At 39.8% G+C, this 23,176-nt stretch overlaps 1 protein-coding gene across 1 annotated transcript in view; it reads left to right on the top strand.

Moving 5' to 3' along the window:
• The window catches only part of CDK14 (cyclin dependent kinase 14), a 554,405-nt gene that overhangs the window by 95,241 nt on the left and 435,988 nt on the right, over window positions 1–23,176 (top strand). Inside the window, exon 2 of the mRNA XM_082846673.1 lies at window positions 18,934–19,179. Within this exon, the coding sequence (XP_082702799.1) occupies window positions 18,949–19,179 (231 nt within the window). The 5' untranslated portion in view covers window positions 18,934–18,948. The remainder of the gene's footprint in view (window positions 1–18,933; window positions 19,180–23,176) is intronic.

The following is a 23,176-nucleotide window of genomic DNA, read 5'->3' as shown; positions in this document are numbered from 1 at the left end:
AGTCAGAGTCTTGGAATAAATCCCGTTTCCTGTGCGAATTCTCTTGTGGTCTTGGACATGTTACTTAACTCTTGTGTGCCTCAATTTAATGATCCGTAAGATTGGGACAATAATAATACCTCATGGGGTTGTTGTAGAGATTAATTGAGAAACTACTTATAAAGTATTTTTAATAGTAACTCATATAATAAGAGCTCAATAATAGCTATCATCATCATTGTCATGGTCATCTAGAAGTCCTTAATTTCCATCTCTCTTTTCTATCAACTTATATCTTGCCCAAGATTCTTCTCCAGTTTGCTTGTTTATTGAGCATATATGACAATTTCTTAATGTTATTGGGTTTGAGTGGATAAAAGGAGGGTGTGAAAGAATGCTCCAGTATTCTAGTTATCGTCTGGCAGGTTTGGGAAGGATTATATGTTCTATAGACTTCCTCTTCGACCCAACTGATACACGTTTGCCCCAGTGGCTTATTCCACAGCTAAATGAGATCTTGCTAAAGATACAAAGATGACTGTAAAATGCTCCTGGAAGCACTGGGGTTTGTTTTCAGGTGGCAGACAAACAGCAGGGTGTGTGTATCCCACTGTTCTGCTCTGTTCACCTTGGATATCTCAGTTAGGATTCACTATTGAATTTTCTCAGTCATAGGCAAGGTTTAAAGAACCAGTCCTCATGGAAGCAGTTAGGACTTTATTATTAATGGATTTCTGTCAAATTTATTATCACTGAAATTTTAGCTCTTTACAATAGATGGGCCAGTTGTTAAAGCTACATTGAAAGATACTTCCATTTTCTCCCCACGCGTTCTTTGTTCCCTGTGTTTCTCTTCATAAGCTCTGTGTGGTTAGTGACCCATATATGATTCTCTGAAAATTTTAAGAGCTTCAAAAGTCAATCCTATATTGAGTGGTGCCCTATATTTTTCTGAATTCTTTGGTGGGGTTTGCATCTAGATTTATTTTATTAGAATAAAACTATTAAACTTTTAAACTTTCTAACGTCACTCTTGACATTAATCACTAAGTTATTTTCCAAGCATTAATAATGCAGTTAAATGTTATTAAAAAGATGGTTAATATAGGTGAGGAGATAAAGGTTGTATTTATTTATATAACCATCTGTTTCAGAGTAAGAAGAGAGTACACAATTTTATTTCTCCTTCAGGGAAGGAATTTAAAAATATTTACAATCTTTATTTTTAAATGCTGTTCATGTGGTTACCAGGGGAAAGAAATTCAGGTCTTAATGGATCAGTCAGAACCTCCAGTAGTGTCTTCTTTACAAGTTTCCAATTTTTAATGTTATTTTACCTTCTGGATGCTTTATCTTACATGAGGGACAGAACAGTGAGCTACAGATATTTGAAAGGCATAAACATGAAGGAAGAACTAGGCTACTTTAGTACAAAGAAGCTGTGGGTGGTGCAGTGAAACTAGGAACAGAAAACAGAATTCAGAAGGCACCCGAGACTCTTGTTTGCACAGCCTCTGAGACAAATGACAGTTTCTCTTGTCCTCATGATGTTAAAAAAAAAAAAAGCCCTCAAACGCTAAGCATATGTGTACAGAAAGCATTCTGGACCATGTTATTGATTTTAAACATCTGTGAATCTAAGTTCAGCCTGATCTGTTTATTGGTTATTAGTGCTCTGACACAGTGGATGTTTTAAAATTGCCCTAGTTAATATTAGTCAGCTCCCCTCCCAGGTTATTTTGTACCTCTGCATGGTGTGGGGTCCTTTGAAAACACCCTGGTTTCTCCTTCTCAGATAGGACCCAAAACAAAACCTAATAAAAAGAAAAGCTATATTTAAACCTGTAAATTCTATGAGAGAGGGGGAAAAGTCCCTATTTGCAGGAACAGACTTGTTCTTTTCTAGAGCAAGAGCTATAAGGGAATATTGTCTTGATGAAGAAACTAATTAGCCATGCAGTGTGAGCCACTTTCTGTAGCTCGAGTCTTCTGTTGTGTTGAGAATGGGGATTCCAGTTCCCCACTGCAGTTATGGGGATTTCGTAGGTTGGAATAGGCTTTTGCTTTGTGGAATCTCAACAAAGCCACTCCTGTGCTGTGTGTGGGGATTCTCGTGTCATGAGCCCCATTTCTGAGCCCTCTGGCTCTAAATGAGAGGGGGGAAGTAATGTAGATGTCGATTCTAATATTTCACCTCCCAGTATGTTCATTGGGCCATATGATATGACTGCTATACTCCTGACTCTCTTTTTTTCCATGATGAAATTTTAACCAGCATATGATTATGGATGTCAAGTGAGAATGAGAAAACTCACACATCGTCTTCTTTTTCCCCTTGACTTCTTGGGGATATTTAGTAAGTTTTTAGTGGAAGCAGTGACTGAAAGAGGCCCAGAATTCCACAGAATTGCCCTGTCCTTCTGCTTGGGAGTAGGGGTTCGGGTCCTTGTCCAGACCAGGGTGGGAAATGTTCAGTTATGCCTCTCAGGCAAAGGGCTTCTTCTTTTTTTTCCGCGCAAGGGAGGACCTGTTTTACAGTACATGGCACTCTTCATGCATGTAAGTTCCTTTTAAAATTTCATTTCTGGATCCTGAAGTGACTTCCTTTGAATTTTTTTTTTCAAAGCTACTACATAAACTCTGGTAAATAAAGAGTAAAGCAAAATTCTGGGTTCACTTTGCCCTAGAATAATTTTGTGGTCTTTTTTTTTTTTTTATAGATATGGTGGTCCATGGTAAAACAATGCTTCTGTATTAGAAACAAATAAAAGTTTCTATGCAGGAAGTAATGTTACATATGTTATTATAACCTATGTATAGTCTTCTTTCTCTACTCCTCACACACTCCAATCCCATTGCTTTTTAAAAATTCCTGAATATATTGGGGGTAGCTTATTGGAAAATTTTATTTCAGAGTTCAAAATTATATTAAAGAATTATCTGAAATTACCATGATCTTTTGTGGGAAGTTTGAGCAAAAATGCTACCCAAGGAATGTTGAAATGATTATCACTCATGTTGTACCCAGAGACAAACAAATTTTGCCTCTTTCACAATCTCAACTCTTTATTTGACCGTAGTAGCAGAATCTATTATTATTATATGGTTTAGAGCACTGCATGTCAAAGTTCAGTGTGCATACAAATCCTCTGGGATCTTGTTAAAATGCAGATTCTGACTCAGTAGGACTGAGGTGAGGTGAGGGCTGTGATCCTGGGTGATGACTGTGTTGCTGGTCCAAAGGCAGTCAGGGGTTAAAGAAGAATTCCTGATGAAATTCTGATCGCCCAAAATAACTACATTCCAAAAAACCTAAATAGGCCACAACTAACAACAGAGAGAGGGCATTTCAACCCTTACTGTGAGTATTCATTAAACTTCATGTTAAATTTATCATTATGAAATCATGGAATTTTAATCAGCATATAATAATGGATGCCAAGTGGGAGTGAGAAAATTTCACATATCTTCTTTCTTCCCTTACCTTTTTGGGCTAGTTACTTTTTTTTTTTTTTCTGTACGCGGGCCTCTCACTGTTGTGGCCTCTCCCATCGTGGAGCACAGGCTCCGGACGCGCAGGCTCAGCGGCCATGGCTCACGGGCCCAGCCGGTCCGCGGCATGTGGGATCTTCCCAGACTGGGGCTCGAACCCATGTCCCCTGCATCGGCAGGCGGACTCTGAACCACTGTGCCACCAGGGAAGCCGATGGGCTACTTTTTAGTGGAAGTAGTGTAAAATAAAGAACCTAGAGGTCAGTAAATATATGCATCTATCTATGCCAGCCTTTAAGCAAACTGTATCTCTTATATCTAAATCAAGTGTCTCACTGTAACAGAAGGGAAAGCAACTAAATAAAATTATTTTAGTAATGCATATTAAAGTACAAGCTCCTGGGAAGACCACCTAAATATTTCATAATAGAATCAGCAAAACAACGATCAAGTCTCTTGGTGATAAGCACTGAAGCCCAGTAAGGTTGTAACAAAACTGCAGTCACTGAAGCGGCATAAAGGAATGTGATGTCCTCAAGAGTTCTCCATTCAACTGTGTCCATTAGCTGATGGATTCAGGATTGAATGAAATTAGGTCAGACCCCAAAGAAACCAGTCAGTAGAAAAATAAGCATTTTAAAATTAAATCCCAGTAGTGGACATTGAATTCTGGTAAGTGGGAACAGCTGGTTAAGCCTTTTTGTTGACTGGAAACGATCTCGGCTCAGAAGGTGCCTCATCGTTACGTAGTTTCTTAGGACTCATTTTTGTAATGGCCCATGTTTAGTTAAAGGGGAAGGCTTATAATAAGGAAAAGAATCCATCTTTGAGTAAATATTACCAGAGCACCCAGTTTTGTGCTGCCATTTGAGCTTTGGGAACGTGAAAGAAATGGAAGACGCGGTTTCTGTGCTCTGGTGTTTACAGTCTGGTTGTGGAAATACAAATACATGAGAAACAGAGCAAGACAAAGACCTCCTCCCACCCCAGCAGATAAACCAAACGCATCAAAACAAACTCCACAGTAGCTTATATGAAAGCACGTAAGACAGTGTATATTTAAGTGACGGGTTATGAGGTACAGTCTAAAAACGATGTAGTTCTTAGGGCTTTTTTGGTTGCGACGGTGACAGTGACATAGGGGCATGACTGGTGTTTAGTAGACAGGACTAGTGTTGCCAGCGTCCCACAGTGTGACTGCTACCCCATGCTGCTCACAAATAATCCCTCAGTCAAAAGGCCCAGGATGCCATCACTGAGAGACAATGCCAGGATTTTAGAGTTAAGGAACACCCGCAGAGGCTGGAGCTCTCAGGAGAGGTGTTTATGGTGTGAACCTGACTGCCTCGTCTCTAAACCCTAAAATCCTAAGGCAAAGGGGAAGTAAAAGGAAGCACAAAGAAGTGAATTTATGTGTCTGGTCTTAGCTCTCTAGTTGCTCTATTTAAAATCATTTACCAGCTGTAAGCTGCTGCCTGGAGTTTGTAGTAGTTGAGCTTTGAAAGGCCTGAAGAGCTGTGTCATTTTACAGATGAAAAGACTGAGACCCAGAGAGTTGTAGTGACTTGTTCTGAGTCACTTAGTTCTGACATAATATGGGCTGCAGGCTTGCCCGTATATTCGCTAATGTTCTGAAGGTGATTTTAGGCAAGATGTTTGTTCTGATAAAACATAGCCATAAGTAAAAGTACATTCAGGCATATATCCCTTTATATACATAGACAACACGTTCTATTTTTTTGTTCCATGTAGCTATTCACACTGCCACCTCTGTACACACACAGACACACACACATGGGTGAGAAAAGAGAAGACTACAACCAAAGAGAGGACAAGGTACTTTTAGATCTTGCAGGTTTAGGTTAGAGGTGAAGGCAGCTGTCATGGATTATGATTCTAGTGGCATTAGAAATTTCTCCTACCCTCGCCCCCTTCATTCCCCGCTCCTACCAAAACACCTTGTCCACTTACCCCTGAAAGCTGAATTTCTTTTATAAGGGGTGGAGCTTTTTAATGCTATAATGCTTCAAGTTCAGATAATCCAGGGAGAGGTAATGCTCTGATTTAAGTGTTCACAAACTTGTAAATGACAGATGGTGGCTTTTTAATTGGGAACAGATTTTGAGAGAAGATATTGAGTAAGAGAAAGCTGTCTGTCAGGCCCTCATCAGGTAACAGATGAGGGGAAAACAATTGTAAGAGGTTGTTTCAGTGTCAAGAATTTTGCTGTTTTAGTTTTGCATTGGCCTGTCATGGATATTCCTTTCATAAATGGCAAAAGATCATGACTTAAACCGATTCTTGTTATGGTGTTTGCCTTCATGAAGAGGGTGGAGTGAAGAAGTACAGAAGATCACACTCTGAACCCAGTAAAATGCCAATCATCAGAAAATGGTTGATTCAAAGGGACAATTTTCAGCCCCAATGAATTTGCCGGAAATGAGTGCCAACCTTAACTGAATTAAGTTGTGCTCGTTCAAATCCACTGCTGTGAGTTTGGGGGACAGTTGTCTGGATTTTACATAGCTCCAAGCTAAAATTGTAGGTCAAACTGTGACTTTTGGAGCCTCCAACACTGTTTGAATTGCTAACAATTTTTACTGAGTTTTGAGTCTGCCAGGTAATGTACAGACCCCTGTTAATGATGAGTGAACCAAAATAATTGATTCAGATGAACACCTAAACGTGTGGGTGCATCTCTAACCATGTTTGAAATTCTAGGTTCTATTGAATTTACTGGACAAAATAAAGGAACAGAAGTTTATGTTGGTATTTGTGATGATTTCTTCTTTTTATCTTTTTATTTCTTCTTTTTATGTCTGATGGTTTTCAAGTACCATCAGACATCCCTGCTTTTATAAATTTTGTCACTTCAGTTTCTAAATGGATCAAGGAAGTGTGAAAAAATGCCATCATAGAGAAAACATATCCTGTTTCCCGTTGATACTGGAATGTCTGTGGTTTTCAGACAGTACTGCTACTATAGCTATTTATTGTGACTGGCTTGGTCCATGGCTTGGTGTAGGGGGAAGTCTATGGCTTGTTGTGCCCTGTGCAGAGGGCACCAACAAACTATGTGTATAGGACAGTGAAAGCTGATGGTGAATGTCATGTCCAAGAGTATTCTGTGCCTGGAACATCCACAGCTAGTGCCCACGTCCTTAAAAATATATGTAGCTAATAAATGTAATTTTGGAAAACAATTTGTCTCAGTCTACTTAAGCATGGATGACTGACTTAACTAAATTCCCTTAATTTCAAATACTAATTTAGTGTGACTGATTATTTTAACATATTTCAGATACTTTAAACAAAGAAAACATGCACAAATATGATTATTGCACATATTACTACACTTACACTCATCCTATTTTAAAACACCAACACTGTGGGTTTAATTAATTTCATATTACTTCTATATTTCTTTTTATGCCTTCCTAGGGTTATAGATCTAATTAGTAGATTCCTTCCAGGGGTTTCACTAGTAATATTTTTGAATCTTCTTGGAGTTGTGTAATCTTTACAAATCCACAAGTAAAACAATGCCTTCTCCGAATAGCTGGGATTACAGGATCTGAGTTGTAGACTGTTGGGGCCTTGGTTGATTTTTCCAAAGTGATTCAGATCTAAGTCATTGGTTAGCAGTCAAGTTGAATTTTCTATTTAAGGGTTAAATTTCACTTAGTTACTAAAATTTAACTTATTTCCAAAAAATGCATTCCACATTGACTTCACAATAAATTTTCTTTACAATCTGGTGTCTCTCCACTAAATGTATTCTTTGTAAAGTGTTGCTTAGGCAACATCACATACCCTTTGTTTATTACTGTGTTATATTGACCTGGTCTGTTAGTGGAACATCTGTGTTGCTGTACTTTCTACACTTGTGCTGTGTAGACCCCCTCTCCACAAGCTTTGAGCAATCATTCCTATTCTTGGTGCAATTCCTACTTTTTCTGGCACTACTTGGCTTACTCACAGTTCTATGTGTGAAAACCAACTATATATCCTGTTATATTCATCCTTCCATATAACTGCCATTTGTCGTTTATATTGACTTTTCTTTCTCAAAATCATAATGAACTCAGGGTCTTTCAATAACTCTCTTGTTCCATTTAACCATAATTTTATTTTCCTTTTGATGCTCAAATATGTAATCACAGTTTGGCCAGTAGGAATCCCTATAGCCAGATTCCTTTGTCCTTCTAGCACGGTCACTGACATTTTTGAAAGGATCCTAGTTTTCTGGTAACAGCTGGATATTTCACAGCTGTTTTGTGCTTCCTGCCCTCTGAACTGGAATCAGGTTACTTCCAAGGATTCCTCTTTTTTCATAGTGGGGAACTGGAACATAGACCAGAATCTAGGCACTGGGGGTACACATGAAAGTTAGCAGTGGATCAAAGGGCTACTATTGGGTGGTTGAAAAAATCTGCCTTTTTGAGGTTATGGGTTCCTACTGATTTTTTTCCAATTTGACATACATGCTTTTGTCCTCTAGTTTTCTTATATTATGAGATTGTATCTGCACTGACCACAAGCATCTTGTTGTAGGAAGAAAGATTCTATTTGGGGAGGGGAAATGTTTATTTAGATTGCTGACAGGTTGATGGAAAGATTCAAATGAAGATCTGGGCACTGGGGAGTAGCATCAATGTATAATCTGTCTTCTAGAACCCTCTTTCATTGCTAGGACTCTAGTCAGCTCACTCTTCTCTTCACGTACCCTGTGCACTTCAATAATTTTATTCTATAGTATGCCAGAGATTGCAGCTAAGGGGAATGAGTGCCATTCTTACTTCATCTTGTCTGGATCCTTCCCCACACCCAAGCCCTCCCTCTTCTCTTCAGGGTCTGACAAGCCCATGAGGTCAGTGAGGCTGCTTCCCCATAGCCTTATGAAGGGCCTGGAGTCTGCTTTCTGTTGTGCTTGTGGTTAACAGAGATGGCCAGATCATGTTTAAGTTGTTTGTCCCAAATATTGGAAACTTGAAACTTTCCAGAACAGTCACTTTGCCGTATGTGGAAAACTCAAGTATAGATGACTTTCCTGGATGAAGATGCCTACATAAAGCAGGCCTGATACTGTTTTTTTTTTTTTTTTAACATCTTTATTGGGGTATAATTGCTTTACAATGGTGTGTTAGTTTCTGCTTTATAACAAAGTGAATCAGTTATACATATACATATGTTCCCATATCTCTTCCCTCTTGCGTCTCCCTCCCTCCCACCCTCCCTATCCCACCCCTCCAGGTGATCACAAAGCACCCACCTGATCTCCCTGTGCTATGCGGCTGCTTCCCACTAGCTATCTACCTTACGTTTGGTAGTGTATATATGTCCATGCCTCTCTCTCGCTTTGTCACAGCTCACCCTTCCCCCTCCCCATATCCTCAAGTCCGTTCTCTAGTAGGACTGTGTCTTTATTCCTGTCTTACCCCTAGGTTCTTCATGACATTCTTTTTTCTTAAATTCCATATATGTGTTAGCATACGGTATTTGTCTTTCTCTTTCTGACTTACTTCACACTGTATGACAGACTCTGGGTCTATCCACCTCATTACAAATAGCTCAATTTCGTTTCCTTTTATGGCTGAGTAATATTCCATTGTATATAGGTGCCACATCTTCTTTATCCATTCATCCGATGATGGACACTTAGGTTGTTTCCATCTCCGGGCTATTGTAAATAGAGCTGCAATGAACATTTTGGTACATGACTCTTTTTGAATTATGGTTTTCTCAGGGTATATGCCCAGTAGTGGGATTGCTGGGTCATATGGTAGTTCTATTTGTAGTTTTTGAAGGAACCTCCATACTGTTCTCCATAGTGGCTGTACCAATTCACATTCCCACCAGCAGTGCAAGAGTGTTCCCTTTTCTCCACACCCTCTCCAGTATTTATTGTTTCTAGATTTTTTGATGATGGCCATTCTGACTGGTGTGAGATGATATCTCATTGTAGGTTTGATTTGCATTTCTCTAATGATTAATGATATTGAGTATTCTTTCATGTGTTTGTTGGCAGTCTGTATATCTTTCCTGTAATTGATATCTAGTCTCATAGCATTGTGGTCGGAAAAGATACTTGATACAATTTCAATTTTCTTAAATTTACCAAGGCTTGATTTGTGACCCAAGATATGATCTATCCTGGAGAATGTTCCATGAGCACTTGAGAAAAATGTGTATTCTGTTGTTTTTGGATGGAGTGTCCTATAAATATCAATTAAGTCCATCTTGTTTAATGTATCATTTAAAGCTTGTGTTTCCTTATTTATTTTCATTTTGGATGATCTGTCCATTGGTGAAAGTCGGGTGTTAACGTCCCCTACTATGATTGTGTTATTGTTGATTTCCCCTTTTATGGCTGTTAGTATTTGCCTTATGTATTGAGGTGCTCATATGTTGGGTGCATAAATATTTACGATTGTTATGTCTTCTTCTTGGATCGATCCCTTGATCATTATGTAGTGTCCTTCTTTGTCTCCTCTAATAGTCTTTATTTTAAAGTCTATTTTGTCTGATATGAAAATCGCTACTCCAGCTTTCTTTTGGTTTCCGTTTGCATGGAATATCTTTTTCCATCCCCTTACTTTCAGTTAGTATGTGTCTCTAGGTCTGAAGTGGGTCTCTTGTAGACAGCATATATATGGGTCTTGTTTTTGTATCCATTCAGCCAGTCTGTGTCTTTTGGTGGGAGCATTTAGTCCATTTACATTTAAGGTAATTATCGATATGTATGTTCCTATTCCCATTTTCTTAATTGTTTTGGGTTCGTTATTGTAGGTCTTTTCCTTCTCTTGTGTTTCTTGCCTAGAGAAGTTCCTTTAGCAGTTGTTGTAAAGCTGGTTTGGTGGTGCTGAACTGGCTCAGCTTTTGCTTGTCTGTAAAGGTTTTAATTTCTCCATCAAATCTGAATGAGATCCTTGCTGTGTAGAGTAATCTTGGTTGCAGGTTTATCTCCTTCATCACTTTAAATATGTCCTGCCACTCCCTTCTGGCTTGCAGAGTTTCTGCTGAAAGATCAGCTGTTAACCTTATGGGGATTCCCTTGTGTGTTATTTGTTGTTTTTCCCTTGCTGCTTTTTTTTTTTTTTTTTTTTTTTTTTGCGGTATGCGGGCCTCTCACTGTTGTGGCCTCTCCCGTTGTGGAGCACAGGCTCCGGACGCGCAGGCTCAGCGGCCACGGTTCACGGGCCCAGCCGCTCCGCTGCATGTGGGATCTTCCCGGACCGGGGCATGAACCCGCGTCCCCTGCATCGGCAGGCAGACTCTCAACCACTGCGCCACCAGGGAAGCCCTCCCTTGCTGCTTTTAGTATGCTTTCTTTGTATTTAATTTTTGACAGTTTGATTAATATGTGTCTTGGCGTATTTCTCCTTGGATTTATCCTGTATGGGACTCTCTGTGCTTCCTGGACTTGATTAACTATTTCCTTTCCCATATTAGGCAAGTTTTCAACTATAATCTCTTCAAATATTGTCTCAGTCCCTCTCTTTCTCTCTTCTTCTTCTGGGACCCCTATAATTCGAATGTTGGTGCGTTTGATGTTGTCCCAGAGGTCTCTGTGACTGTCCTCAGTTCTTTTCATTCTTTTTTCTTTATTCTGCTCTGCAGTAGTTATTTCCACTATTTTATCTTCCAGGTCACTTATCCGTTCTTCTGCCTCAGTTATTCTGCTATTGATCCCACCTAGAGTATTTTTCATTTCATTTATTGTGTTGTTCATTACTGTTTGTTTCATCTTTAGTTCTTCTAGGTCCTTGTTAAATGTTTCTTGCATTTTGTCTATTCTATTTCCAAGATTTTGGATCATCTTTACTATCATTATTCTGAATTCTTTTTCAGGTAGACTCCCTATTTCCTCTTCATTTGTTAGGTCTGGTGGGTTTTTATCTTGCTCTTTCATCTGCGGTGTGTATTTCTGTCTTTTCATTTTGCTTATCTTATTGTGTTTGGGGTCTCCTTTTTGCAGGCTGCAGGTTCGTAGTTCCCGTTGTTTTTGGTGTCTGTCCCTAGTGGCTAAGGTTGGTTCAGTGGGTTGTGTAGGCTTTGTGGTGGAGGGGACTAGTGCCTGTGTTGTGGTGGATGAGGCTGGATCTTGTCTCTCTAGTGGGCAGGTACGTCTGGTGGTGTGTTTGGGGTGTCTGTGGCCTTATTATGATTTTAGGCAGCCTCTCTGCTAATGGGTGGGGTTGTGTTCCTGTCTTGCTAGTTGTTTCGCATAGGATGTTCAGCACTGTAGCTTGCTGGTCGTTGAGTGAAGCTGGGTGCTGGTGTTGAGATGGAGATCTCTGGGAGATTTTCGCCGTTTGATGTTATGTGGAGCTGGGAGGTCTCTTGTTGACCAGTGCCCTGAAGTTGGCTCTCCCGCCTCAGAGGCACAGCACTGACTCCTGGCTGCAGCACCAAGAGCCTTTCATCTACATGGCTCAGAATAAAAGGGAGAAAAAGTAGAGAGAAAGAATTAGTAGAAGTAGGAAGAAAGAAAGAAAGGAAGAAAGGAGGGAGGGCGGGAGGGACGGTGGGAGGAAGGAAGGAAGGGAGGTAGGGAAGGAAGGAAAAAAGAAAGATATAAGATAAAGTAAAATATAATAAAGTTATTAAATTAAAAAATAATTAAGAAAAAAAATTTAAAAAAACCCAGACGGATAGAACCCTAGGGCAAATGGTGGAAGCAGAGCAATACAGACAAAATCTCACACAGAAGCATCCACACACACACTCACAAAAAGGGGAAAAGGGGAAGAAATCATAAATCTTGCTCTCAAAGTTCACCTCCTCAATGTGGGATGATTCGTTGTCTATTCATGTATTCCACAGATGCAGGGTACATCAAATTGATTGTGGAGCTTTAATCCGCTGCACCTGAGGCTGCTGGGAGAGATTTCCCTTTCTCTTCTTTGCTCTCACAGCTCCCAGGGGCTCAGCTTTGGATTTGGCCCCGCCTCTGCGTGTACGTCTCCGGAGGGCGTCTGTTCTTCGCTCAGACAGGACGGGGTTAAAGGAGCCGCTGATTCGGGGACTCTGGCTCACCCAGGCCGGGGAGGGAGGGGCACGGCGTGCGGGGCGGGCCTACGGCGGCAGAGGCGGATGTGACGTTGCACCGGCGTGACGCTCGCCGTGCGTTCTCCCGGGGAAGTTGTCCCTGCATCCCAGGAACCTGGCAGTGGCGGGCTGCACAGGCTCCCCGGAAGAGGGGTGTGGATAGTGACTTGTGTTCACACACAGGCTTCTTGGTGGCGGCAGCAGCAGCCTTAGCGTCTCATGCCTGTCTCTGGGGTCCGCGCTTTTAGCCGCAGCTTGCGCCCGTCTCTGGAGCTCCTTTAAGCAGCGCTCTGAATCCCCTCTCCTCGCGCACCAGGAAATAAAGAGGTAAGAAAAAGTCTCTCGCGTTTTTGGCAGGTCCAGACTTTTCCCCGGACTCCCTCCCGGCCAGCTGTGGCGCACTAACCCCTTCAGGCTGTGTTCACGCCGCCAACCCCAGTCCTCTCCCTGCGCTCCGACCAAAGCCCGAGCCTCAGCTCGCAGCCCCGCCCGCCCCAGCGGGTGAGCAGACAAGCCTCTCGGGCTGGTGAGTGCTGGTCGGCACCGATCCTCTGTGCGGGAATCTCTCCGCTTTGCCCTCCGCACACCTGTTGCTGAGCTCTCCTCCGTGGCTCCGAAGCTTCCCCCCTCCGCTACCCGCAGTCTCTGCCCGCGAAGAGGCTTCCTAGTGTGTGGAAACCCTTCTTCCTTCACAGCTCCCTCCCACTGGTGCAGGTCCCGTCCCTATTCTTTTGTCTCTGTTTTTTCTTTTGCCCTACCCAGGTACGTGGGGGAGTTTCTTGCCTTTCGGGAGGTCTGAGGTCTTCTGCCAGCGTTCAGTAGGTGTTCTGTAGGAGTTGTTCCACGTGTAGATGTATTTCTGGTGTATCTGTGGGGACGAAGGTGATCTCCGCGTCTTAGTCTTCCGCCATCTTCCCCTCGTCCCTGATACTGGTTTTATTCGCACAAACCCAGGCGAAGTGGAGACCATAAATTGCGTATAAATTTATTTATGTGGAGAATTTGTTCGTGGGCTTTATAGTGCTGATGGAGTTGTGTCGTGCAGAAAACTCTCAGTATATGGTCATTTATTGATAGCAGTCCTAGGAATCATTGCTTATCTATCCTGGATCTGATACAGTGTATCAAATACAGAAAGTGGTATCTGCAACATGTTCCTAAGAACATTGTGCTCAAATATCAGAGTGCTTATAGGCAATTTCAGTAAAGTGAGTGTATTTGTTTTCAATTGGTGTGTAACACATGACCATGTACTTAGTAGCTTATTATCTCACAGTTTCTGTAGTTTAAAAGGCTAGGCACGGCATACCTGGTTTCTCTGCCCTAGGTCTTACTGGACTGAAATCAAGGTGTTGGTCTCACCTGGGGCTCAAGATCCTCCTACAAGCAGAACTTGTAGCTGTTGGCAGAACTCATTTTCTTGTGGTTGTAGGACAGTGGTCCCGTTTTCCTGCGGGTTGTCAGCCAGTGACTACTCTCAGCCTTTAGAGCCTGCCCCCCATTTCTGTGCCGTGTGGCCCCCATAGGAAGATCACAGCATGAAATGTTGGCTTTCTTCCAGGCTAGCCAGATCACACCTCTGACTTTCTCTTCTGCGACCAACTAGAGAAAATGCTCTGCTTTTAAAGAACTCACCTAAGGGGCTTCCTTGGTGGCGCAGTGGTTGAGAATCTGCCTGCCAATGCAGGGGACACGGGTTCGAGCCCTGGTCTTGGAGGATCCCACATGCCGCAGAGCAACTGGGCCTGTGAGCCACAATTACTGAGCCTGCGCGTCTGGAGGCTGTGCTCTGCAACAAGAGAGGCCGCAACAGTGAGAGGCCCGCGCACCGCGATGAAGAGTGACCCCCACTTGCCACAACTAGAGAAAGCCTGGGCACAGAAACAAAGGCCAACACAGCCATAAATAAATAAATAAATTTTTTTTAAAAAAGAAAGAACTCACCTGATTAGGTCAGGCCCACCCAGGGTAATCGCCCATTTGCCATATCACATAATAGAATCATGATGTGATATCTCAACATATTCACTCTCAAAGGGGAGGGGCTTATTCAAAGGCTGGACATTGGGTGTCATTGTAGAATTCTGCCTGTCACAATGAACTTGTAGTTTAAAAATACTTTTATGATAGCATTTTATGAATATATGTGTTTATTATTTTTGTGTCAAGATTGCTGGGTTTTTAAAATAAATTTATTTTTATTTTATTTATTTTTGGCTGTGTTCAGTCTTCATTGCTGTGCACAGGCTTTCTCCAGTTGCAGCAAGGGGGGCTACTCTTCATTGCAGTGTGTGCACTTTGCATTGTGGTGGCTTCTCTCAGTAGTTGTGGCTCTTGGGCTCTGGAGCGCAGGCTCAGTAGTTGTGGCACACTGGCTTAGTTGCTCCACGACATGTGGGATCTTCCCGGACCAGGGTTCAAACCTGTGTCCCCTGTGTTGGCAGGCAGATTCTTAACCACTGAGCCACCAGCGAAGTCCCTGATTGGCTCCTTTGTTTTTGTTTTTCTTTTTCTCAGCCATACTTTATAGTTTCTGTGTACAGATATTGCACATATTTTGTCAGATTTATCAGTAAATATTTTAAATTGTTTGAAGCTGTTGTAAATTGTGTTTTTAAAATTTAACTTTCTGACTGTTGTTAGTATCTGGAAATACAAATGATTTTTGTATATTGATCTTATATCTTGTACCCTTGATAAACTTATTAATTCTAGTGTTTTTTTGGGGGGGGTAGATTTCATTGGATTTTCAACAGAGATGATAATGTCTTCTGTGAATAAAGTTGGTTTTATTTCTTCCTTTCCAATGTAGACTTTTTTTTTCTTTTTTCTTGCCTTGTGGCATTGTCTGGAACTTGTAATACAATGTTGAGTCAACATAATGAGAGTGGACATCCTTGATTTGTTCCTGTACTTAGGAGAAAGGCATTCAGTTTAACAGTTACTGTGGGTTTAGAATCCAGGGCGCCTTAGCTGGGTGCCTGTGGCTCAGCGTGTTGTATGAGGTTCCAGTCAAGCAGGAGGCTGGGGCTGTGGTTGCATTTGAAGGCTCAACTCTTGTGGTTGTTTTCAGTCCTCAGTCCTTCCATAAATGTGCCTCTCCACAGAGCTGCCTCCTAACATGGCAGTTGGCTTTGCCTTGGGATAGTGATCTAAGAGAAATGGAATAGGACTGAGAGTGTACCAGCACAGAAACCACAGTTTTTTAATAATCTTTTCTCAGAAGTGATAGCCCATGATTTCTGCCATATTCTGTTTATTGGATATAAGTCAACAAATACAACCCAAACTCAAGATATGTGTACTAAGTAAGAATGTGACCATCTGAAGTGGCTATCACTGGGAGCCATTTTAGAGATTGCCTGACATTGTATACTAAAATGGTGAATTACACATTTTAGAGTGTTAAGCCAACCCTGCATTCCTAGGATTAATACTACTTTTTCATTATTTATTATCCTTTTTATATATTATTGGATTCAACTTTTTAAAAATTGCCAATAAGTTTTGCATCTTTATTCATGAGAGAAATTGATCTGTAGTTTTCTTCTAATGCTTTTGTCTGGTTTTGGTGTTGGAATGATGCTGGCTTCATATAGTGAGTGGGGAAGTATCCCCTTCTCTTTAATATTTTGGAAGCATTTCTGTGGAATTGATGTTATTTTTTCCCTTAAATGTTTGGTTTACTTCACCAGTAATGTTGTCTGGCCCTGGCATTTTCTTTGTGATAACATTTTTGGTTACACTTTTAATTTCTTTAATAGACATAGGTAGACATAGGACTATTCAACTTATCTATTTATTCTCAAGTGAGCTTGGGTTGTTTTCATCTTTCACGGAATTTGCTTCATCTAAGTTGCTGAACTTATTGGCATAAAGTTGTTGATGATATCTGTGGAATCTGTAGTGATGTCATCTCTCTCATATCTGTTATTGGCAATATAAGTTCTTTACCTTTCTGCTCTTATCAGTCTGGCTAGAGGAGTATCCTTTTTTTTTTTTTTATCTTCTCTGAAAACTAGCTTTCAGTTTCATTGATTTTCTTTATTGTTTTTCGTTTTCTATTTCATTTATTTCCATAATGATATTTTTTCATCATTTTAATTCTCTGCTTATTTTAGGTTTTCATTTCCCTTCTTTTTCTACTAGTATTTTAAGGTGTAATCTTATTGATTTGAATTTTTTTCCACTATATGCATTTATCATTATAAGTTTTTCTACAACTAAAGTGCTATTTAAGCTGTATCTGCCATTTTGATATTCTGTTTAACTATTTTCATTTAGTTCAAGATACTTTCTAATTCCCCTTTTGTATTGTTTAGTTTCCAAATATTTGCTGTCTTACTTACCTTTAAAGTACTTTTTTCCCTCTGGCTCCCTTTTAAGATATTCTCTTTATCACTGGTTTTAAGCAACTTGATTTTGATGTGCCTACATGTTATTTTCTTTGTATTTCTTGTGTTTAGGGTTCATTGACTCCTCAGGTTCATGTGTTTATATTTTATAGTTATAATTCAGTTGTCTCAGTGGTGTGGGTGGTTTCGTATCCATATCACATCTGTTGCCTCTTGCTTTCACATCTGTAAGAGAAACACGTGAACTCTTGAGTGAAAATTGAGTGAAACACGTCATTGCATCTAATCTTGTGATAAATTGTTAGTTTTTGATCATGACTAGAGGACTCTGCCTTAAGTCTTTTAAAGATATCTTCAGCAATTTTGTGGTATGCTAAAAGGTGTGATGATATCCTTCTTATTTGATTTAATTAAAGTTCAACCTATGCTTAGTAGTTGAGACACACTCATAGGACAGAGTTGATGCTTAATATTTAATTTAAATTTTTTTGTTTGTTTCAAAAACTTAAAAGACCTTAATTTATTATACATACTTTCCCACTTTAGTATTTTCAAAAATTACGTTGTCAGACATGTTAATTATACAATTCAAACAATATAGGGGTATGTAAAAAATAAGTGATCTTACCCTCTATCCATTCAGTTCTACATATCTGGCGGTATCTTACGTTAACACTTTGGTGTGTTTCCTTCTATACCTTTCTATGTGCTCATACATACACATACAAATATCTATATCTATGTCTGTATGTATATTTGTATCTATATCTCTCCATACACATACGTTTCTTTCCGATATGGAATCATCTTATACATATTACTCAGACGCTTCATATGTTTCTTTAACAATATGGGGTTTTCTTAGATACTTTCTGTTTTCCTGCCTTCTTAAATAAGGATATGGAAACTTTTCACGAGAAGAAAAAAAAACTTTAAAAGCATTTTCAGAGTTGTCTTTTCTCTAAACAACATAATAAAGTTACCTAGCTTTACAGGCAAGCTAGAAGCCATAAAATTACTTAAAAAGAAAAACAAAGTCTCCAGAATACAGGGAGAATGAAAGAGTTAGAACGTAAAGTGGAAAACAAGGAGCAAAAGTCAAAGAGACTAAAATAAAGTGAGAGAGGGGGGCAGACTATGCAGTAAGAGAATGAATGAAGTTGAGAAGAAAATCGGGGTTTAGTGGAGTAATATGAACAAAATAAAGTGAGAGAGTGGCATGGACATATATACACTACCAAATGTGAAAACAATAGCTAGTGGGAAGCAGCCGTGTAGCACAGGGAGATCAGCTCGGTGCTTTGTGACCACCTAGAGGGGTGGGATAGGGAGGGTGGGAGGGAGACACAAGAGGGAGGGGATGTGGGGATATATGTATACGTATAGCGGATTCACTTTGTCATACAGCAGAAACTAGCACACCATTGTAAAGCAATGATACTCCAATAAAGATGTTAAAAAAAAAAGAAAAAAGAATAAACATTGTTTTCAACTTTTACTATCTCTACCTTTTAGCCTTTTCATATGCTCCATTCTAGATTGGAGATGAAATCAAGATTGGGATAGATTTTAAACATGTATTCAAGCATTAAAGTGTTGACGAACATAATGACTTTCTCTAGCTGTGTTAGCTGCTTCCATGGTGGCGCATCAGTTAAAATGCCCATCTGATTCAGTTCAGCTGTTTTTGTTTGTTTGTTTGTTTGTTTTAAGGCAACTTATCCAACTTTTAATGATTCAGAAATAATCCCAGCTGCAGTCAGATGGTAAAATATGTGACAGAGTTCAAGAACCACCTTAGGGCGCTAGCAGTAGAGACCTTAAGCTTCCTGTTTTAGGGATAGCAATTTTAGTGTCAGCCCTAAGTGAGTATAAGCAGAATGATTATGAGGAATTTTTCATATTGAGGTTTAAGCTAGTGTAGCTTTTAAACTGTGGCCTTTCGGGGTATTTCCTGGAATCAAAATTGGCATGCTTTCTAGGATAACAAATCAGCATGTTTAGTGATATTAAAGTTTCAGTGGAGAGGTTGAGTTTAATTTCTTTTTTTCCCCAGATATGTGTCACAAAGATGTCTACACGGAACTGCCCGGGAATGGACTCAGTGATCAAACCCCTGGACACAATTCCTGAGGATAAAAAAGTCAGGGTTCAGAGGACACAGAGCACTTTTGACCCATTTGAGAAACCAACTAATCAAGTTAAGAGGGTGCATTCTGAGAACAATGCTTGCATTAACTTTAAGGCCTCCTCCACTGGCAAAGAGTCTCCTAAAGTTCGGCGGCACTCCAGCCCCAGCTCGGTAAGTGCAGTCTTGGTCACTTATCAGTGGGTGAACAGAACAAGTATCCCTCTTATAATAGTGGCATGCTGTGCAGGAAGACAGCAGGTGGCTTTATCAGTACATTATTATGCATTGTCTCCTTAGGTGGTTTAATGTTTTTGGAAGAAAGAGCGCAGGCACGCGCAAGTGCCAACTATATACAGACTCTTTATTCATAAGCACGCAACAAGCAAATGAGAAATGATTCAACTTATTTTGGGAAAGATTATTTTCTTTCTAGTTGTTTCTAGTTAGAGGAATTTATAATTAAAAATCCTTTGCTATGTTGAACACCTGGACAGGATGTTTGAACTTCCCTGTGTTTGCGGGCAGCAAGGGTCGTTTTGAATTTGGCAGACTCACAGAGAATTTCATTCCAGGGTACATGTTAGAATGTGCTCACTTGTCTTACTCCAGTTTGTTCTCATTGTCAGTATTCTACAAATTAGGAGGTAGACATTGAAACTGATCTTCTTAAAGAGAAATCCTTTTCATCACAGTGAAATTTTCTACACCCGAACTATATCAAAGCAAGTCTTGCCTTTGGACCCAAGGAGGTATAAAGTTCTGAGGTGATCGCTGCTTTTTGACTGTAGAAGTTTTACTGAATCTCATATTTCCAAGACTGGCCTGCATTTAACATTGTAAAAAATAAAAAACTTATGATCTTTTGAAATTAAGTAATTTTCTAATTTAACCCACACTTAAGAACTTCTTGACATAGATGGTCTAAGAGTTTAAAGGGTAAGTGAAGAAAGCTAAGAGAATTTTGATTCTGTCCTCTTGCTAAGAAACATATTCCATTTCACAAATTTTAAATATTAAATTCCATGAGGGCCGAAACAGCAAGAGATGTCAGCTGCTGGGAGAATATTGACAGTTTAATTCAGTTTAATTAAAGTGTATGATACCTCACAAATCTTGTGTCACATTTTTTTGTTAATGAATCGAAAATAAATTCGTTAATGCAACATTTATGAGGAGAATTGATTATCTTGGCTTTCCCCAAATTGGCCCCTGTAATCTTGTCTATGATTGCAAGGTAGTGTCCATTTAGGTCACAGATACAGCACTAACTCCTGGGAGAACTTTTAGATTTAGTATCATTTAGAAGAAATGAAAAGAATCATTGAAGAATAAGCTTCTGTAATGGAAAGAGAATTACATACATTTTACTATATAGTTATCTTAATATTATTATATGTCAGTCTACGTGATATATAGAAATTGGCACTTGAGATATTGCAACGAAGCATACTTATGCTAAAAATTATTCACTGTTTATATGAAAATCAAATTTAGCTAGTTATCCTGTATTGTACCTGCAATCCTAGTTATTATCCAGTGGTACATTATTTCTTTTGTTACTCAAATTGTTCCTGCTTTGGTCACTGGGAGCTCTTTTAGCTTGGCCCCTGTGTCCTTTTGAGATGTCTTCATCCCATTGTTTTTTGAACACTTTCTTACTTTCTTGTCCTACAAGTTGCTCTTGGCTTACACTGTGTTTTTCCAGCCCCAGACCTAGAATCAGCCATTTCTCCAGAGATCCCTGTCTCCTTTGATTGAAGAATGGTATTTAGAAAGTAAGATTGGGTGCTGGGTGTGCTTACTGCTACTGGGGGTCATCAAGTCAGTGTGTACATCATAGTATGAATAATAACAGTGGGATTTTGATACTTATTTTTAAGGTTTAATAAGGAGTTAATTAAAATACCTGTCAAAGAAAGCTGAGACTTGTCTGACGTGTTCTGTATTTCTCTCTGTATTTATTCATTTATTTTATACTGGAGTATAGGTGATTGTTAACAATGTGTTAGTGTCAGGTGTACAGCAAAGTGATTCAGTTATACATATACATGTATCTATTCTTTTTCAAATTCTTTTCCCATTTAGATTGTCAGATAATATTGAGCAGAGTTCCCTGTGCGATACAGTAGGTCCTCGTTGGTTATCCATTTTAAATATAGCAGTGTGTACACGTCAGATAGGAGAGGACTCAGGGAGCATGGCAGTGGCATAGGGTTAGAAACCCCTTCATATAATTAGAGAGGGCAGCTAGTGCAGGAAAACCAAAACCAATGAATAACATCAACAACAAATATAGGTGAGGAGGTTTCTCCATGAACCTCAAACTAGGAGTGAGGGGAACAAACCATGAACAATTTTAAGAACCATGTGGTATCAGAAAGTGAGAGGGAGGAAGCTCAGGGAAGGCCAGGGGACTAGGGCCTACTCTCAGATCCAGGAAACCCCAAAATTGCCATCAGGTACATACTGGTGGCTCATTGGGCCATTCTTAGGACAGCAACAGCACCTGAGTGGGGACTTGGATGGCACCTGTGAGTGCATGAGTGCACGGAGACCATGGGGTGTCTGCTGGTCTTCCTCCTGTGACTTCTCTAGAACATCAGATTGAAGCACCTTTTCAGGACAAAGCCCTGCACTGAGTAGAAAGTGCTGGAGTAGACTTCTGTGCAGGGAAGGTTCAGTAGGGCAAAAGGGAAAGAGAAGGTCCAGAAAGAAGTGCTGAAGTGAAACAAATGGGGACAGCTCAATGTGTGTGAGATTGTCATTTTTTTCTTTTTCAATTCATGGAACAGAGAAAAGAATTTCATTCCATAAAGCTAGAAAAGCTATCTTGGCCATATGCCTCTCAAATTACTGAAAAATTCATTTTACTTAAAAATAACCAATAGAAAAATTATTGGTTGAATCCCATACAAAACTATGAAAAAAAGAGAGAGAGAGTAATGAGTAGCATACCATCTCTACAGATAATGAAAGCAAGCTAGAGGGGGGCAAAATTATCGTTATTGCAGATTTATGATGATATATCTAGAAAAACCAAAAGAATCAGTGGAAATACTACAAACAGTGAGAGAAGTTAAGCAAATTGCAGGTTATAACATTAATATACAAAACCCAATAGATACCATTATAAAAACAAATAAGAATTAGTGTTGAAAACTGGCAAATAAATCAAATAACTAAGCATTTATTTTCAGTGATTTCTATATGAAATTCACCTCATGGTAATCTAGTCATTGATGAAGGGAAATTTCTCTTTTAGGAGTAATCCCACTAATAAATCAAGAAAGAATAATAGATTTAGGAATCACCATTTGGCAACCCCTGAAGAATTAATACATCTAGGCAAAGATTATCAATACCTGCTAACATCCTCAAAAGAGGGACGTCCAGAGGTTATGATGTCCTCATGGGAGTATGCAATAACCACCAGTAGAATTAAGCCTGAATCTGAACAAGTCTCTAGATGTAACTACCTGAGTTACAGGGTACAAAGGAACACATCGAGACGGGATTTTCTCTGCTCTATTCCTATCCCCAAGTATGTTTACCCTACTTTTTGGCTTTAATTTGTATACAGTATTTACAATCTTAAGATGATGTAAATACTGTTCTTAGTGAGATCACATAGTGTACTATGATTAACTTTCTTTCCTTGCAAAAATTTTTGATTTTCCTAGTTATAATTGCCTCTTCTTTTCATTTGTTCATAATTAATACAATTAATTAATAGAATTTTAATCACAAATTGAGGCCTCAAACTATTTGTTAAAACTAGAAAACTCCTCTGGAATAAATCAGAATCAGATAATCTGTCAGTTTTTCTTCCCCCTGAAATTTTCCTTGTGGTTCTCCATTGTCCTAATCCAATCTGGACTGGTTGATCTCCAAATTGCTGTCAGGAGACGTCCCTTCATTCCTCCAAAGCTGATGGACCAATCTAGTTTTGAGGATAGGTAAGCCTAGCTGCAGTTTGTTTCCTGAGATGATCAAGATGGGGCTCAGTGCCTTTTTTATGCTTCATTTTTGTTCAGTCTCACTGTTCATCCTGTTTTTCATTATGCTTGATGTCCTAATTCTGAGCCTCTCAAGTTCAACCTCTTCAGAGAATAAACCTCTGCTGGGATCAGGGATAGGCAGACACCTGACTGGGAGAGTCTAGGGGAAA

The sequence above is a fragment of the Leucopleurus acutus genome, assembly GCF_964270905.1.
Source record: "Leucopleurus acutus genome assembly, chromosome: 9".
Classification (NCBI taxonomy): Eukaryota; Metazoa; Chordata; class Mammalia; order Artiodactyla; family Delphinidae; genus Leucopleurus; species Leucopleurus acutus.
Note: the sequence above shows the minus strand (reverse complement) of the source record. Positions and strands in the feature narration are given on the sequence as shown.